Here is a 19,219-nt window from a genome sequence, read left to right as displayed (position 1 = left end):
GGATTTCGTATCCAAACTATATTTAAAAACGTATAACTCAACAATAAAAAAGAAATAACTAAAAACTAGACAAAGAATCTGAACAGACATTTCTCTAGTGAAGACATACAAATGACCAATAAGTACAGAAAAGATAGTTAACATCATTAGTCATTAAAGAAATGCAAATCGAAACCACAATGAGATACCTCTTCACACACCCTAGAAGGATTAAAACAAAAACTAAGGTGAGTAACAAGTGTTGCTGAGGATGGAGAAGAACTTGAATCCTCACACCCTGCTGGTAGGAATGTTAAATAGCATAGGCGCTTCGGAAAATCGTCTGGAAATACAGTTTGGAAAACTGACAGTTTCTCAAAAGAGTTACCTATCATTTATCTAGCGATTCTACTCTTAGGTATCTACCCCCCAAAACTGAAAACACATCTCCACACAAAAAAACCTGTATAGGAATGCTTATAGCAGCATTATTTATAATAGCCAAAAAGTAGAAACCACCCAAATGTCCACCAATTCGTGAATGGATCAACAAAATGTGGTGTACCCACACGATGGGATATTATTCAACCATATAAAAAATGCTGATACATGCTACAGTATCAATGAATCTTGAAAATATGCTAAGTGAAAGAAGTCAGACACAAAAGGCCACATTTTGTATGATACCATTTTTATGAAATATTCAGAATAGGCAAATCCATAGAGGCAGGAAAGAGATTGATGGTTGCCTAGGACTAGGGTGAAGGAAAAAACGGGAAGTGACTGCTAAGGAATGGGTATAGAGTTTCTTTTGAGGGAGAGGAGAATGTTCTGGAATGAGCTAGTCGTAATGGTTGTACAACACTAAATATACTAAATGCCAATTAATTATATACTTTAAAAGAGTATATTTTACGGTACGTGAATTAGATCTCAATTTTTTTTTAAAGGCCCTCGTTAGAAAATTGACCTCTTCACTTCTGTTTCAGAACACCTACTGGTTCATGAAAACAAAACAAAAAAAAAAAACTGTAATGAAACTTGACATTTATAATCTCATTGTAACAAATGCTACAATAAAATTTCTTTTAACCAAATTGTCTATACATATAAGCTGATGGTCCACTTGTATTTATTTTGCCTTTAAACAAAGATCTGAAAAAGTTCTCTGCGTTCGTGATTTATCTACAGTCCTTTTTAAAATTTATACTTTTCTTAAGTAACCAAGGCTGAACAAATGTCTTCATTTCAGAAAGTTTAGTAATACTGTCATCTAGAAACAGGTCAAAGTCTTGCTCTTGCAATGACATTAGTTAGCACAGCCATCTTCAAGCAGTACTTTAAAATTTAATTCCTTTTCGAAGGACAATAAAAAGGCTAAAGCAAGAAACAATTTTTCAATATCGGGAATGCAATGTAATATGTATAACCAGATGCTTCAAGCCATGTAACGAATGCAGACTTTTTTTCCCCTGGAATATAACTAGGATTCTAGGCTTACTCTCTTCAGTAACAAGAATTTAAGTGAAAATTTTTCAAAGCTCTACAAAGAAAACATACTCTTCACCGTCATCTTCTGTAATGTTGTTCTGCATATCTGGTTTTCAGGATCAGAAAACTATAACTTTGCGTTAGCACTATAATCCACAGTAAATTCTTTGTAAGCTTTGAATGAAATTTTAATTCTAGTCTGATATCACTGGGTGGTACTATACATAGATCCATATAAGTTAAACAAGAATGATCCTCCTAAAAACGCGAAGTATGAAGAGGAGGGCTTAAATACTTAGGAAGTAAAGATCAAGGACTGCCATGATCAAGTTATGCACTGAAAAAGCATCAACACATTACAATCGGGCAACACGATTTTCATTTTTAAGTTCAATGAGAATTGCATATATTCAGCTTTTACTCTTAAACACAAGTGGTTTATATTACGTGAGGGCTGCCAGCCCGAAGAAAGACAGGAACACAAGAAAGGATGACCTTATCCAACTTCAGTATTATTTTTGTAGCAAGGTTATAAAATCCAGCCACTGCTTCAGCAACCCTAGGAAGGAGCAAGCCTAAGAGATGAAAACATTTACACCTTTTGATTAAATTATACTATTACCTTATAAAAATAGGTGGTTCAGCATTTGTTTCCTTAAAAACAGAGCACTCAACAGTTTCCAATAAAGTAACCTAGCTGAGAGCTAAGATGTATCTAAATGCATACATCAAGGATTTCTTTTGCATTATATATATTCAAATGATGCTGTTATAATTCATGCCGAACAACAAAATCTTGATAAAACAGGAAATGGGAGAAATAAAAATTGATTCCTGACCCAAATGTGTACCAGCTCAGACTAGAGTGAATACCCAGGAAGTATAGGCAGGGATAAGGAGATATGCCCCAACTGCATATCAGAATTCCAAAGAAAAGTCTGAGCGTACACTCTTTGTTTTTTGTTTTTTAAACACATAGGCCTCAAAAAACCGTTTCATCAGTTTTTTTATATAGCACACATCTTTTCTAAATAATTCTCACTTTTCATTCCAGAAAACGTAAGAAACTGTTTGCAAGAGCTCATGCAAACATGTTTCTCTAAGGCCATGAGCTGGTTTGCTAAGTTGCATTGTTTTATTCAAGTAAAAAGCCCTTCTAGAATAAGGGGTCTATAGAGGAAACCAATCATCTTCAACTCACCGGCCTGCACACTTGTTAGAATCTCTATCATTCTGAAAGTCAAAAGGTAGAATGCTCATTTGACCATTAGCAAAACGAACTCTATTTACATTTTTAAAAAATCTAATGCATGTTAAATTTTTCTGGCATTTCTTTTTTGTATGTTACAAAACAAAAAAGCAAAAGCTTAGAATAAGAACCCTTTTCTCTTAGAAAGGTCAAACAGACACTTCTTGACATCACGTTCTTTACACAATGGCATACTGTTCATATAAAAGGTCTCTTATCCTATAAAAATCTTGACAAAGGCAGCCTTCTAATCCAATGCGGCCAGTTTCCGTCTAGAAAGTTAAAAAAAAAAAACAAAAAACAAAAACCTTTAGTACATTTCCTATTCATTAATATGCAGATATAATAACCAAAATATATTAATTAGATTATTTGATGATTGGTCTGGAAATGGGTTGCTCTGATTCACAGAATATGGATCTAACATTCAAGTCATGAATTTTACATAGACATGTAAATGTCAGAGGATTCAAATAAAAATTTACAATGAAACTATATATCATTTCTTTGAGAGCCACTTTTATAAGCCTTCAAGGTCATCATTCATAATGAATATAAATTATGGATCTCCAGTTTGTGAAATTACCAATCAAGAATTACAGAATTCAAAAGGGCAACACATCAGAAGGCAGCATTTCTTCAATTCATCCCTTATTAAAAACACACTTACCCTGCGGACTGCTACTTGATTGTTGCAAACAAGTACGCCCCCTACAAATTCAGCTTGAATCCCCTCCCGTAAAAGAACTTGTTTGAAGTCTGACAGTCTTGGTTCGTTCATAAAAACTGACTGGTGTCCAGGAACCTTAGATAAGGTTAAAGGGAAAAGAATAACCTCAAATAAAACACCAGACACACAGTGGTACCGAACAAAGTGAGATTGAACACATGATCTCTAAGATATTTTCTATTTTTCCCTGAAGACCTTTGACAGATCGTATCAAGGCTGTAAGTCCCATTCCAAGTTGTTATTCTGAATTTTCCCTCATTATTTTACTTAACATCACAAAGCCCTTCACATTTTCTGAATGTTTCCCAATCGATTTTATTAGTCATGCCTCACAGTAACAGAGAGACATCTGGTAAAGTTATGTTCGTCACTCACCCACTTGCCTGAGGGGGTCAAGGAGAGTGCCAGGAGGCAGAACTGAACCAAAAAATTCATTTGCCAGATCCTCCTCCTTCATTTAGTGCAGAGGAGAGTTCTCCCCTGACCCCAGTGTCACCTTCCCTTCTCCCTTGAGGCGAATGCAGTGTATGCCAGGGGCTTTGGACTCAGAAAAACAAGCGGTTCAACCTAACGCTGCTACTTGGAAACTGCCTTGATGAGCACTAGCGTTAGCACAGTAAAAAGATTCGAGTTCTTGCCCCAATCTCAAGAGCATTACTAGAAGGGAGTCCAACAACAGAGGCTGTGTTCTATTCTTTATTGCACAGAAAGGCTAAAGAGGCCCCTGCATGAACACGGGCCTCTTACTACACAGTTTTCACACCGCTGTAAGTTAATTACCTGAGATCTCTGCTAACTGGATTATCTCTTGAGAACACGTAAACACTAGATTAAAATTATAGCCATACTTAATAAAAGATTTCTAACTACATCGAACCCAAAAGAGATTTCAGCGGAATTGACAACACACGAAAATAGGAGTATAGGAGTTCCACCGTCTTAGAAAACTACAGCTCTCCTGACGGGAAGCAGGTATATGTGATGTAATCCTCACAACCAAAATTTAAATACTGAGGGGCGCCTGTGTGGCCCAGCTGGTGAAGCGTCAGGTTCAAGTTGAGGTCTCACGGTCATGGGATCGAGCCCCACGTCTGGCTCTGCACTGAGCGTGGAGCCTGCTTGGGATTCTCTCTCTCCCTCTCTCTCAAAATAAAAAATAAACGTTTAAAAAAAAAAAAACAAAACAAAATTTAAATACTGAAAAAAATCAGTCAAAATAAAAAATAAACGTTTAAAAAAAAAAAAAAACAAAATTTAAATACTGAAGCAATCATGGATCTTACAATATTTGTTAAACATTTCCTTTAAATTGTTATCAAGCCCTTGCTGTCTAGGACACACACACACACACGCTCAGGCATGCAAACATATAACCATATCTTGAGTCATCTTATTCTTAAAATTCCAAAATTAGCCTACATTGGACACATATTGTAAAGAGTTAAAAACATAAAAGCGCAATCCAAAGGGAGACAAATGAAGGAAGAGGCCGAAGCGGGACGTGCTTGTTACCTCATGGGGGGGTAAGGGCTCCAAAGTCGGAATGATCTCACTTTCTTCACCCGTTTCTTTTTCATCATCCCCAAACAGGCTCTTCATGGCCTTCTGTTGTGCCAGAACGCTGGAGTCCGAAGGAGCGTCCACCTGCATTTCCGAGTCTTCTCCATCATCCTTCAGTTCTCCTTCTTCTAAGATAACTCCTGTGTCCACTTTGGAAACTCTCATGTCTAAGACTCCATCTATCCAAGCTAATTCAGCATCTTTTGCCTTACAAAACTGAAGGGAGCTGACAAGTGAGTCTTTCAATCTCACCTACACATCATGCAAAGGGGAGGGAGACACATAAAATCCTCAGAGTATAAATTAACAACAAAATATAACCTGTTATAATTATTTCCTGACTCTGGTAATGTGTGTTAAGATTGAAAAATCTTTCACTCACCTGATCTTCACCGTGACCGGTAAGGACCTAGTGACCCATGAGATCATTAAGACCCCTGTCTACTTTCCAAAGTAGACACACTAGGCCCTTGACTGCACACTAGGACCACATGGCAATTTCTTAAAATACGTGTTAATGCCAGGGTCCCACCTCCAGTGATTCTAACATAACTGATGAGACTAAAACCAGAGCACTGAGTCCCCCTAACACCCCCAAAGCTCCCTAGATGGTTCTCATGTGTGGCCAAGGTTAAGAACCACTGACAAGTCTCACCCATCAGCCCTTGCTGCTGCTTCAAGAACACTGAATTACTTCTGTTTCCTCCATTACCATGAACCTCACACATCCATATTCTTGGACTGCTGCTTCCTCTTGTTTTGTCCAGAGTAACTTTTCTGCCTGGTGAATTCCAATCCATTTTTTCCAACTAAATCTAGACATCATCCCTGCTTTAACTGACACCAACTCCTGCTACCAGAAAAAAGCTAATCTCTCCTCTGCGCTATTCTCGTTTTTTTTTGTTTGTTTGTTTCTTTTTTGTATCTGCTTCCATTTTTTTCAAGTACGAATAGAACCTTGACATCAGTGAATTTTTATAAAACTTCTGAATTCTTGAATACTCCCCATTCCCATCACCTCTATACTTTTGCAAATGTTCCCTCTGCCTGGAATACCCTTTCTCTCTTTCCCTTCTCTACATTACCCTGACAACCCATCAAAACATGTTAGGATTCAGCTTAGTTATCACTTCCTCTGGAAAATCTTTTCTAAACCTCCAAATCTGGGGCAGTGTCTCCCTCTTTATTCACAACATCCTGTACTTTCTCTATCAGAGGCATAACAATGTGATAAATGCTCTTTCCTTGTTATAAGCCCCTAACACCTTAAAGACTAGAAGACCTCCTAAGACAGGGGACCACGTCTATCTCACTCACCCCTGTACTCCTAATGTACCTGTCCTAATCTGCAACAATAATGTATTTATTTCACATGGCTCGGGTGCCAGCACACTTACCTGGTAGATGTGAGTTTCACTAGTGGCATCAACTGTTTCGTGTAGCTTTGGCATGTACACCTTAATATCTTTCCCACCAAATGCACGGCAGCACTCGGCAAGATCTTGACTGGCCTCTGGTGGTCCGTGGACAATGATCAACTGTCGTGGTTTCATCTGATTAATGATCTTTTTAATGGAATCTCCATCAGAGCGTCCTTCATAGTCTATGTAAGTAACCCTAGCTCTGTAATTAGACAGAATTATCCGAGCTTGTTTTTCTGATAATTTTAAAACCAAGTTATTAATGGCTTTTATAATCAGGAAAGAAATGTATACAATACATAAAATGAGGATTTGAGGAATACACATGTTACAGTGTTAATATGTATGAGAGGGGGAAGGGTTATGGATTTTTCAGTAGGTATTATTAGAAAAAGTGGCTCACTATATAAAGAAAAATAAAACCGATTGCTGACCTAATGCCACAAACAACAGCAGGTGAGTTGAAGCCATAAAAGAAAAATGTGAAGATTTAAATTCAATAGAATAAAATGTAAGAATTATGTTTGTGACCAGGGACAGGGAGGGACTTCATTATATACAATTCTAAACACCATAATGAAAATATTTTATTTTATTATTTCATTACATCAAAATTAAAGATTTTTTTTTTAAACAAGGTAGACCCTGGACCACTCATATAAACAGATAACAGAATGGGAGAGGCTATCTGCATTGTCTGAAACCAAGCAGGGGTAACATCCAAAATGTACAACGAACCCCTGCACATCAGTAACATAAGGGCAACAACCCTAGAGAAAAAGACATGAAGGCCATAAACATGGGACTTCATAGACAAGAAAACAAAAAAGGTCCCAAGTATTTGAAGAAGATAATCAAACTAATAATCACTGTAAGACAAACTTAAACAGTAGTGATACGTTATTACTCTATACCTATTGGGCTGGAAAATGTTGAAGAGTTCAATAATGCCCAATGTTGGTAAGGAAACAGGGTTGAAAGAAGCCTTCTGCTCTGCTAGTGAAAGTATAAACTGATACAGCCATTCTGCAGAGAATTTTGTGACACTGTTAACATGCATTAGTTAGATAACAACCATAGCCCATAATATATGCTAAATATCACTGGACAAATAAACTGCTTTGCTATCTAAAGACTTAAAGAAAAATCCAAAATGATGAATTACTGGTGTTACTAACTGTACCAAACAGAAAAGGAAAAAGGTATATTAACCACTTCAGATTATAATAACATTTTTCAGACATTAGGGCACTAGAAATGTTTAAGTCAAGGAGTATATTTTACAAAACAAACACTTAGAAAAATTAAACATGTGCTACTAGACTTACTAAAAAGTCCAGAATGTTTCTTCATATAAATGTAGAGTTTAATGTTAAACCCCTACCTCAATACCAATTCAATTGCATTGGCTTTCAAATACCATTAATGAAAACAAAATGCCACCATGCTTCACAGACCTTTGCAGGGAAAAAGAAATTAAATTTTAAAAGCAACAACTTACTAGAGGATATTCAGAAATTTCACATTTGAAACAACGTAAATTATATAATTCAAGTTCTTGAAATTTTATCTTGTAACCTAGTTTCAAAACGCGACAAAAAGCACTTACTTTATTTCAATAGACTCTGTTGTAGAAATACACTTAGTGGGAACATCAGATAGATCCTGATCCATGGGTTCATCTCCATTTGTCAAGCCAGATTCCAATTTGTTTTTCTCTTCTTCAGTTGCTTGAAGTTCTGGCACTAAGAAATCCTCTGGTCTAAATTATATAAGTCTCTAATTAGAGCACTAACAAGCAAGCTAATATTAGATAATATATGTACTTAGTAAATGGCATTAAGTTTTAGGCTCCTCACATATCTCAAGATTTAAATACACAATTGATCCAAAGCTAATGCAACTTTGTAGTATCAATTACCAAATGACTGCATCTATTGTGTTTTTCCTGACCACTGAGGAATGCTCTTCAGAGCGTGCTGTTGGGCTAGTAAAGAGTCCTAGATAGACCATTAGGAGAGCTTCATGGTTATCAAAAGTACTATTACAACCTGGCCTTGCATTTATTTCGATCATTCTTTTTCTGTTTCTGTGGTTTCTCTTCCCAAGTCCCACTTCTTATAAATCTCAGGGCTCTTTTGATTTCCTTAAGAGCCCCAGTTATTCTATCCCTGCCCAAAGATGACTCCCCACTGGCACATTACCAAGAAGACCGAGATACAAAATCATGAGCTCCCTCAAAAGCCTTTGCCTTTATTTCAACAAAGCATGAATGCATGTATCTTCCCATGTTTACTTCCAGTATCAGAGAGAGTTGTATGTTAAAATTTAAAAACAAACTTAAAAATGTTCTCTCTAACCCCCTGAAATTGTCTAACGCCCCACCCCCCAAATCTGCTCCCACTCCTGAGAATCCAGGCCCCTGTTACCCAACACCTAGACTATTATAGGAGCTTCTTAGACCCTGGAGTCCAACTTCTCCACCTATAATCCACATAATAACAATAGTAGTAGCAACCACTTAGAGCGCGCTCACTAGGAGTCATGAGTCACAAGTCAGATTCTATGCTAAATGCCTTAAAAACACAATCCCATTTCATTCTTACCCCCACTTTTCAGATAAGGAAATTGAAAACTGAATATTGGACACTAATTAAGTAGAATAAGTAGAATGGTAAACAAACTCACCAATGTTATTTAGATTGTTATTTTTCCTCTCCACTATTCTAGAGGACCAAGTAGACAGGGGAATTTTCCTAAGTAAGTCCAAGAATGACCTAGAATCCACTATATGCTTAAGAGAGCATTACGGGAGGTACAAAGAAGGCACCAGGGAGGGACCTAGCCTGTACTGGGGTGGCAAGGAAGAAACAGGAAAGGCTTCCAGAAATTTGTAAGGCCAGATTCAACCGCCTGGAGAGCTGGGACGGGAAGATGGAACAAAGCTGAGGGAGGAGCATGTGCAAGAGCACGACGTGGAGAAGCCGAGCAGAAGGGAACGGAGAAGGCTGGTACCACGACAGCAGAGAATGCTCAATGGCATGACAGAAATATACGGAAACATAACAGAAAAATCGGGAGAAACCAGATTATGAAAGACACCATGCGTCACGCTAAGGCATTTGACATTTGCCTGCAGAGCAACGGGAACTATGAGGGACCTTTACACAGGATAGCAGTGTTTTCAAACTTGGATGTGAACGCGTAATTTCAGTTGTCTTCCAGTAGTGGCTGTAAATTTGGTAGACTTCCCATGATTCCACCCATGCTATCTCACATCCCTCTTGGAACTAAAATGTGTACAAAACCGCTTGAGATGTAACCCATTTCCCAAACTTCACACATCACAGTCTATCAAAAATTCTCCCTATCCTATGTCTTTCTCCAATGCATGTCCCTTACCCTTTCTTTTTAAGGGGCGGGGGAGGGATTTTGGTCATCTTTTTGAACCTTTCACATACCTAAGTAATAAACCTGACAGTTTGCCTTTAATAGTAATTCTCTAGGGGCAACTGGGTAGCTCAGTTGGTTAAGCACCTGACTCTTGATTTTGGCTCAGGTCACGATCTCACAGTTCATGAGTTCAAGCCCCCTGTCGGGCTCTGTGCTGAGACCCCTCAGAATTCTCTCTCTCTCTGTCCCTCCCCCACTTGCATGCACTCTCATGCTCACGTGTGCATGCTCTCTTTCACTCTCTCAAACTTTAAAATACACATATATTTATTCTCTAGATGTTCCTCATCCTTTCTATTTTTAGGTTTCAAACTATACAAATCCTCTGTGGAGTACTCAGAAACTATCAAAGCACATGACCAGAAAGGCCAAATTTATCGAGTTCTAATGATACAGAGAGTTATACACCAAACAGTCTAATCTAGAAGAAAGAAAAACTTATTCACGTACTTGATAATTTCTCCATATTCATCCCATTTAATTCTTTCTTCTGGGGCAGGAAACATGGGATAAGACTTTTTAGCCTGTTTGAAGAAACTTCCTTTACGACTACCTTCACCTTTCATCATCAGGTCATGCTTGGTTTTATGAGCTGAGGGCTGGTCAATATCTTCCTCCACGTCACTCTCATCACTAGAATCTATGTCTGCCCTAAGAGGATTGTGGAACAGAGAAAGGTCATAAAGCCCCCAAAAGATTTTGAATTAATGTTTAGAAAATTATTATTCAATTAATTCAATGATAATATTATTGGATTGATAGTTTGTAAAACATTAACTGCCAGTTAATAAATACTCATTAATACTAGCACTGAAAGCATCAACTACATGCAATTAAAAAAAATTTTTTAAATAACATAGTCACACTAAGGTAGATAGATCATAATCAACGGAGAAAAACACACACACACAATACAGAGGAACAAAGGGAACAATGACAGCATTGTCTGAAACTGCCTGCCAGAAACAATGGAATGAAGTCTGTAAATTGCTAATTCACATTCCCAGTAAAAGTATCATTCAAATATAAATATAAAATAAAAAGAAATTTGACAGACCAAAAAAAAAAAAAAAAAAAACCAACCCAGAAAAATCTGATGGAACTTATTGCCTGCAGATATGCAGCAGTCCATGAAACAAAAATCAGGGAGAAGGAAAGATGTACCATGGGGTAATATGTCTATACAAGGGAGGAACAAGAAATTAGAAATATGTGAGCAATATGGGGCGCCTGTGTGGCTCAGTTGGTTGAGCATCTGACTTCAGCTCAGATCATGATCTCACGGTTCATTAGTTCGGGCCCTGCGTCGGGCTCTGTGCTGACGGCTCAGAGCCTGGAGCCTGCTTCTGATTCTGTGTCTCCCTCTCTCTCTGTCCCTCTCCCCCTCACGCTTTCTCTCAAAAATAAAAGAAAGATTAAAAAAAAATTTAAAAAAAGAGAAATATGTGAGCAATATAAGTCATTTAAAAAATCTCTTTAGGGGCACCTGGGTAGCTCAGTTGGTTGAGTATCCGACTCTTGAGTTTGGCGCAGGTCATGATCCCAGGGTCATGAGACTGAGCCTTGAATTGGGCTCCAGGCTGAGTGTGGAGCACTGCTTAAGAGTCTCTCTCTTCCTCTGCCCCTCCCCTGCTCATGCTTGCTTTCTTTCTCAAATTTAAAAAAAAAAAAAAAAAAAAAAAAAAAGCTCTTTAAAAACTAAAACTGATTTTTTTCTTTTTTAACTGTGTTTTTTTGAGAGAGAGGGTGTGAGCATGGGGTGGGGGGGGCGGGGGGGGTGGTGAGGTGAGGGAGGGAAAGAGAGAGACTCCCAAGCAGGCTTGGCAGGGTCAGCGTGGAGTCTGACACGGGGCTCCAACTCACAACCATGAGATCATGACCTGAGGTGAAATCAAGAGCCACCCTGACCTCGATTTTTTTAAAAACAAAACAAAATATTAGCACTGAAAGCACCCGGCATTCTAGCACCATTTAAAGATGTAACAAAAGTAACAAAGTCGACATAAAATTTAAATATTTTCAATTAAAATTTATCTTAGAAATAAGTTCTTAAGTTATATACAATTAACCATAAGCTTTTAATCTGTTTGAAAACAACTCACTCTTTTGACTGCTCAAGTTTTTTCGCAGCTTCTTTCTTTAGTTTCTCTTTTTCCAAGTATTCTTCAAGTTCTTTCCCTTCAAGCTTCACACGCTTCCTTAACTAAAGAAAAACAGCAAACAAAAGGAAATATGTTATCAGGGGTTCAGGCAGTGGGGTGTGAGACACAGTATATCTGTAAATTTATCATCTTACATTTGAAACCATTCAAGTTTCCATCACATGCGATGACAGATCCTATTCAGATTAGTACTAAAATTGAGCTGTTACATTTCTAGGATGGGTTTAATTTAAACTAGTTAAAAATCACCAATCGGGGGGACACCTGGGTGGCTCAGTCGGTTGAGTGTCTGACTTCAGCTCAGGTCATGATCTCGCGGTTTGTGGGTTCAAGCCCCGCGTCGGGCTCTGTGCTGACAGCTCAGAGCCTGGAGCCTGCTTCGGATTCTGTGTCTCCTTCTCTTTCTGCCCCCCTTAGTTGTGCTCTATCTCTGTCTCTCAAAAATAAACGTAAAAAAAAAAATTTTTTTTTTAAATCACCAATCAGGAAAAAAAATATAGATAATATTTTTATAATTTTGATATAGGCCTACACAAGACATAAAACCCAATAGCCATAAAGGAAAAAATAAATACAGCAACATGGAAAAAAAAAAACCTCACTGACATTTAAAATCTCATAAAATTATAAGGAATTGAGAAAATTATTTGCAGCACTACATGACTATCAGAAGCTTTTTCCTAACAGCTCTTCCAAATCAGTTAAGATGATCAACATGTCAAAAAAAGGACAAATCCATATATAAGCAATTGACAAAATAAGAAAAATAGCTATGAAAAGATGTCTAATTTCACTAATGATTTCTGAAAAAGGCAAAATTTTAAGAAATGTACACTACCATTTTTAAACCTATTAGACCTTAAATCTATTAGTGCTAATTACTATGTGGGAAAAGGGTACCTTCACCCACTATTACAGGAAAAGTTAGATAAACTATGTTAGAAGGCAATCTGCCAATGTCTAAACATAAAAATATGTTTGTCATTTGACATAACACTTCTAGGAATTTATCTTACTGAAACAATCACAAGCGTGAGAAAAAAAAGCACATTGCAGCAATGTTTGGAATGGTAAAAAACCAGACTCAACTTTAAAATCCATCAGCATAGGATGATTACATCCGTAGGTCTCTCAAACTTTTTGATCTCAGGATTTGCCTCAGACTCTTAAAAATTACTGAGAACCCCAAAGATATTTTGCTGTTGTTTTTTGGTTTTTGGTAGATTACATTTTATTAATGTCTACCAAATCAGAAATTAAAAGTGAGAAAATTTTAAAATATTCATCTTTTCACTAAAAAGTAATAAAATCATTACACATTAACAGCATATTTTTACAAGAGATAATTACACTTTCCAAAGACCCCCCACCCACCCCCCACTGCACAAAAAAATTAGTAAAAAGCATGGCATTATTTTACATTTTTACAAGTCTATTTTGTAGCCCAATATATGACAGCTGGATGCTCACATCTGCTGAATTCATTCTCCTGCAATATGTTGTTTTGGTTAAAGCATATGAAGAAAATGCAGCCTCACACAGATGTATAGTTGGAAAAGGGAAATATATTTAAATAGTGTTTCCATGAATATTCTTTGATGTTATGTTAAAACTCTAACACTGCATCTGGGTGGCTCAGTCAGTTAGCATCCGCCTCTTGATTTTGGCTCAAGTCACAATCTCCTGGTTCATGGGATCAAACCCCATGTTGGGCTCTGCACTGACAGCATGGAGCCTGCCTGGGATTCTCTCTCTCCCTCTCTCTCTGCCCCTCCCCAACTCGTGCATGCACCCTCTATCTCTCTCAAAAATAAATAAAAATTAAAAAAAAAAAAAAAGGTTTTTAAAAAAACTTTTTTAATGTTTATTTTTGAGAGAAAAAGACAGAGCACTAATAGGGGAGGGGCAGAGACAGAGGGAGACACAGAATCCGAAGCAGGCTCCAGGCTCTGAGCTGTCAGCACAAAGCCTGAATCGGGGCTGGAACTCACAAACCACGAGATCATGACCTGAGCTGAAGTAAGATGCTTAACAAACTGAGCCACCCAGGCACCCCAAAACGCTGGTTGTTTCTTAAAAATTAGGCATAATGTGGAATCTGAAAGATACCGATAACTTTTTATAGTGTTACATATTAAAAGTGATTGATTTATCTTGCACTTTGAATGGATCTTTTATTTGTGTGCTATTTTGTACCTACAAGCTTTGGTTATTTGCAAAATACAGGTTCACCAAGTTACACGAATCTTATAAACCTTGACAATATTTTTTTTCTTTTCTTTTTTTTTTTTTAAGATACCTTATGGTATCCTTTGTTGGAGAGAAGTTTATTTTTTTCAACGTTTATTTTTTGTTTTTGGGACAGAGAGAGACAGAGCATGAACGGGGGAGGGGCAGAGAGAGAGGGAGACACAGAATCGGAACCAGGCTCCAGGCTCTGGGCCATCAGCCCAGAGCCTGACGCGGGGCTCGAACTCACGGACCGCAAGATCGTGACCTGGCTGAAGTCGGACGCTTAACCGACTGCGCCACCCAGGTGCCCCTTAAACCTTGACAATATTTTAAACATCACATTTGCTTGGGGCGCCTTCAGCCAGGTCACGATCTTGCGGTCCGTGAGTTCGAGCCCCGCGTCAGGCTCTGGGCTGATGGCCCAGAGCCTGGAGCCTGGTTCCGATTCTGTGTCTCCCTCTCTCTCTGCCCCTCCCCCGTTCATGCTCTGTCTCTCTCTGTCCCAAAAACAAAAAATAAACGTTGAAAAAAAAAATAAAAATAAAATAAACATCACGTTTGCAAATATCACTACTAACCCCATCAGCAAAGCCTTCTAAGTTTACGTTGTCCATCTCCTGGTGATGAGCACAGCTTTCCAAAATTCTAATTTTCACTTGAAAGTTTGAATTTTATTGGATTTAGGCAACAAATGCTGCCAATTATTTTCCTCAGAGTGACAAGCTCACCTCGCTCATCTCTGCTGGATACCCAAGTCTGAAGAGCTGTGTCATTATTTCAAGGAAAAAATGGCGTTCCAAGAAGAAAGCGGCCAGTGTAACTCACAACTCAGTTACCCAACTGGCTTTCTTCAAGACAAACATCACGTATCAGCGTGCGGCATACCTGCTTTATGCACACTTCCCAGCCTGCCACCCAGAGTTTTAAAAACCTTTTACTGAAAGGATTTAATAAAATTCATAACTTTTACTGCTTCATTGAGGCCATTCTTAAGTGAAACGGACTCTTCTTTGGAACTGCGGGCGTGTGGCAATGCGAAATGCGGTGACTGCTGTCGTCTGGCGCCACTGCCTGAGTTTATGCTACGGCACCAGCACCTTTCCCGCCACCGTTTTCACTCGGCAACATTAAATGCAGGCACAGTGAAAAAGCAAATAGCATCTTACCATTACTATGAGAAGTGGCTTTGACCTTGGGGACTCCCTGAAAGGATCTCAGGCCCCCCCTCCCAGGAGTCCTCACACCATACTTTTGAGAACCACCGGATTCAATAATCACAGTACATATATACGCCTGCATCATTGGAGTTACTAAAATGAATTAAATTATTCAAAAACATTTGAATGTTTATAATATACCCATCTATGCATCAGAAGTCAAGATAGTGGTTATCCTGGGGAGAGGACAGGAAGGATCGGGAAGGGAACATCTAGGGTACTGGTGATATTTCTTGGTCTGGGTACAGGCGAGAGAACACGCACACCCTTAACATTATGTTGTACACCAATGGGCATTTAAAAAACCTGTACTTTTCTGGCAAGAGTCAATATGTGGAAAGTGCCGCTATTATGCTGAGATGGGGAAGACTCAGAAAAGACTAAGTGTGGGACTGGGGGCAGGAAGAACAGTAAGTGTTTCGGATATGACCAAGTAGACGGGAAAACTAACAGGAAACAGAGAGAGAAGAAATACTCCTACAAGGGAGAAAGGAAAGAAGCCTGAGCATTAGTACCACTTACTAAAAAGTCAAAAACCTAACATTTCACGTTACAGCTCCAAATGTCCCCTTCTACGTTTTCCAAACTCAAACCGCTTTTAATATTTTTATTAATTCCTCAAATGGCATATCAGCCTTAATTGAATTTCTAGTAATTATTATTTTCAGATTCAGTATTTCATATCTGAAGAAACTATTTCAAGTACTTCTGAGCTCTTTTAAACTTTTTTTTTTAAAACCTTTGTGTTTCTAAGCTATTAAATAACCCAAAGGACCATGTGTACTTTGATTTGCTTGTTCTGAATCCTTCCTCACCGATTCCGTATTGATAGTGAATGTATATGAGATTTTCGTTACTATTTTCGTACTTTCTTAAGTAGAGTTAAAGACTAAGGTACCCTTATCACTCAGCTTTTAACAAACTAAACATTCCTTAAAATGGTTACTAGGAAGGAAAAATAAAGTGTCATCTAAAACACTGCACAGCTTTGGCAGTTACCAACCCATTCAGTATCAACTGCTATAAACTTTATAGCTAATGATACTAGTTTTGGAAAACTGATAGATTTGAGGAGTTGGTTATTAAGCAAAATAGCCTTTGGTCATTCGGCCCATTGTCTTGCTCCCACAACAGGAGATAAAGCAGCAAGTGCAGATACAGAAACAAGTTAGGCTATTTAGTGGGGAGAAGATAAGGGACTCTTGTCTGCTTCTACTTCTTAGCTAAGTTTGAAACAAGTTCCTGTGCTATGAGTGAGGGCTCAGATGGGCTGTGGGATACTTGGGGAGAAAGAAGGTGCAAAGCTATCTTACTGGAGTAGGACAAGGAATATCCTACAACATGTTGGGCTGGTGGTTAAGTGTCGGTCTGAGATGTGAGGTCATGAATGTGAAGGGAAACCTATCCACCCAGTGGTGCATTAACACTAGTAACAAACATAAGGTTGCCTGGGTAGAGGCATAGTCAAGCAAATGGTTTAACCAGAGTCACAGCTTTGCCAGGTGGTTACAATAAACAGGAGGCTAACAGAGTTAAAGGTGTTTATAAAGTAACAATGGACCATTAACTAAAAGCTGGAGCAATGGATAGTTAAAGTGGCAAGGTTCACAAACTGAAAGTCCCAATGGGACCAAAAAATTGCTGGCATGGAGTATTAGAGCAAGTCAGCTGTAAGATCAGAGTGGGATGCTTGAGGTAGAGTTCTTTAAAGATAACCCGTAACAAGGTAAAGGGTATGACCACAAGAGTAGACAGCATGGTTGTGGGAAGGGATGGCTAAGGTGGATTGGAGGAAAAGATCATTAAGAAACAAGGTGTCAAGGAACTGAGAGGGCCAAGGACTTGGACAGATCACACATATGAAAGCTAGAGTCATCAAGAAGGCAGTCCTGAGTGAGTGGACAGGAAGACTGTGACCCAGGTTAAAGCCACCAATGAATAACAGAGAATGACCAAGAGATCAGGAAATGTCAGAAGGGGTCAGTATACTGTCAAGTCTGATGGCATAACCCAGAGGGAAGAGAAATGGCTTGAAAGCTGCGATACGGAAAAAGGATACCTACCCCACCCAAAGCGCATAAGGCGTGAAAGAGAAACAAAGAGCACCTACTTGGGAGGCCCACAGGCAAAGGAGCATGTTAGGAAACAGCCAGATTTCAAATTCAATTAGGGAAAGGATGCGGACGAAACTTTTTTCACAGAGGGATTAAAAACACAGCGTATGTGCTACCTTCTGGGCATGGTTCCAGAGGATACCACGGAAGGGTTAAAGAATGACAATTTCCAATTAAGGAGCTCTGAAATTTGTGCTGGGAAAGGCTCTCAACTCATAAAAATCTGGAAACAACTTCAGGCTTAATTTCTGGTCACTGATTTTTATAAGCATCGTGCATAACGTGTCCCCCAAACGGTTTTATGACAAAAGTTCACATACAAGCGCTTACCTCTATTTCCGTAATTTTTTCGGAAGGATTATCAATTAGGAAACGTGCTAAGGTCCCAGGAGTAGTTCTGTAGGTTAGAATGATTGAGTTTTTAGGGTCCTGACACCACTGAATAAAGAGATCCCTTGAAAATCCACATTCCAGGTCGGGCTGGCTGGCAAGCACCACTTTAGGGCTCGGTACCCGGGCCAGGTCAGAAAGACCGTGGCACAGAGAGAGGTGGCGGAACTGAAATGGATTATTTCTTTTGTCTTCAAAACATCTCATCAATTTGTCACTCATCCATTCCACCTGGTATGGGGGGAAAGGATGACAAGAAGTAGAGAATACTAGACTGTAACTTCAGTGTCTTCTACAAAGCCGAAGAGTTCACGTTCTGCCTTTTTTTAAGTCTTTCCCACCAGTGGTTGCTTAAACTTGAACCATTTTGATGAGCAGCTTATTTTCTGCTCTGTCCCCCACGACGACATCCTCCCACCCCACAGTTCATCCCTAAAAATCCAATTCTGCATTATATCTCAGTTACACGTCACCTTAAATCTTACTGAGAAAGCAGAGTACAAGTTCTAAATAAATCTCTTACCCAAAATTTCTAGTTCAAGGGAAAGAGTTCATTCAGAAAGAAGGGAAAAATGGATTCTACCATTTATATCCTAGGAGGTATGTGTCCCCATTTCGCAGAATGTGATACCACGCATTAGAGGAGAAACAACTTACCCAATCTGTAAGATGGGGACAAAAACAGAAGCTACTTCACAGGGTACATGAGGATTACATGAAATATTCCACATGAACACACAGTACAAGTGGTTCTTTTTTAGCTTTTAGTACCATTATCACCACCATCATCATCAACCTCTTTCACAGAAAAATAAAATCCAAAGGACAACTAAAACATTGCTTTCCATAAGCCCAATTTCTGTAGCAACCTTCTTTATTACGAAGGACAATATGGAAACAAACCTGGGACTTAGAAAACTCCACCACATTGTAGCTGACATTATTCAGGAGTGCCAGTGAGTAGACACCTAGCCCTGCATCTTTAGTTCTCCAGATCTGATCAAGGAGTTGAGCAAGTTCCAAAACTCTGCCTGCAGTGTCCACTGCTATTAACACATTTCCATCACCTCGAAGCGTTTCCAGGACATTTGCTAGAAAACAAGAATATACATTCTGTATCAAGCATAACAACACCTTGCTACAAAATTGAAGACGACTTCATCTCCACGTTTTTAGTATAAAGACTATAAGTTATAAATGAGCACTCAGGCCAAGTGCAAA

At 38.7% G+C, this 19,219-nt stretch overlaps 1 protein-coding gene across 3 annotated transcripts in view; it reads right to left on the bottom strand.

The window, feature by feature from the left end:
- Positions 1-653: 653 nt before the first annotated feature.
- CPSF2 (cleavage and polyadenylation specific factor 2) overlaps positions 654-19,219 on the bottom strand; it is a 33,218-nt gene continuing 14,652 nt past the window's right edge. For all 3 annotated transcript variants that reach the window (XM_045448264.1, XM_045448265.1, XM_045448266.1), the window contains exons 8-16: positions 18,902-19,089; positions 17,939-18,229; positions 11,986-12,086; positions 10,334-10,534; positions 8,040-8,192; positions 6,407-6,632; positions 4,962-5,261; positions 3,390-3,524; positions 654-2,991 (exon numbers count right to left, since the gene is read on the bottom strand). In XM_045448264.1, coding sequence (XP_045304220.1) covers positions 2,899-2,991; positions 3,390-3,524; positions 4,962-5,261; positions 6,407-6,632; positions 8,040-8,192; positions 10,334-10,534; positions 11,986-12,086; positions 17,939-18,229; positions 18,902-19,089 — 1,688 coding nt within the window. In that variant the 3' untranslated portion in view covers positions 654-2,898. The remainder of the gene's footprint in view (positions 2,992-3,389; positions 3,525-4,961; positions 5,262-6,406; positions 6,633-8,039; positions 8,193-10,333; positions 10,535-11,985; positions 12,087-17,938; positions 18,230-18,901; positions 19,090-19,219) is intronic.

The sequence above is a fragment of the Leopardus geoffroyi genome, chromosome B3 (genome assembly GCF_018350155.1).
Source record: "Leopardus geoffroyi isolate Oge1 chromosome B3, O.geoffroyi_Oge1_pat1.0, whole genome shotgun sequence".
Lineage (NCBI taxonomy): Eukaryota > Metazoa > Chordata > Mammalia > Carnivora > Felidae > Leopardus > Leopardus geoffroyi.
This window is presented reverse-complemented; position numbering and strand designations above follow the sequence as displayed.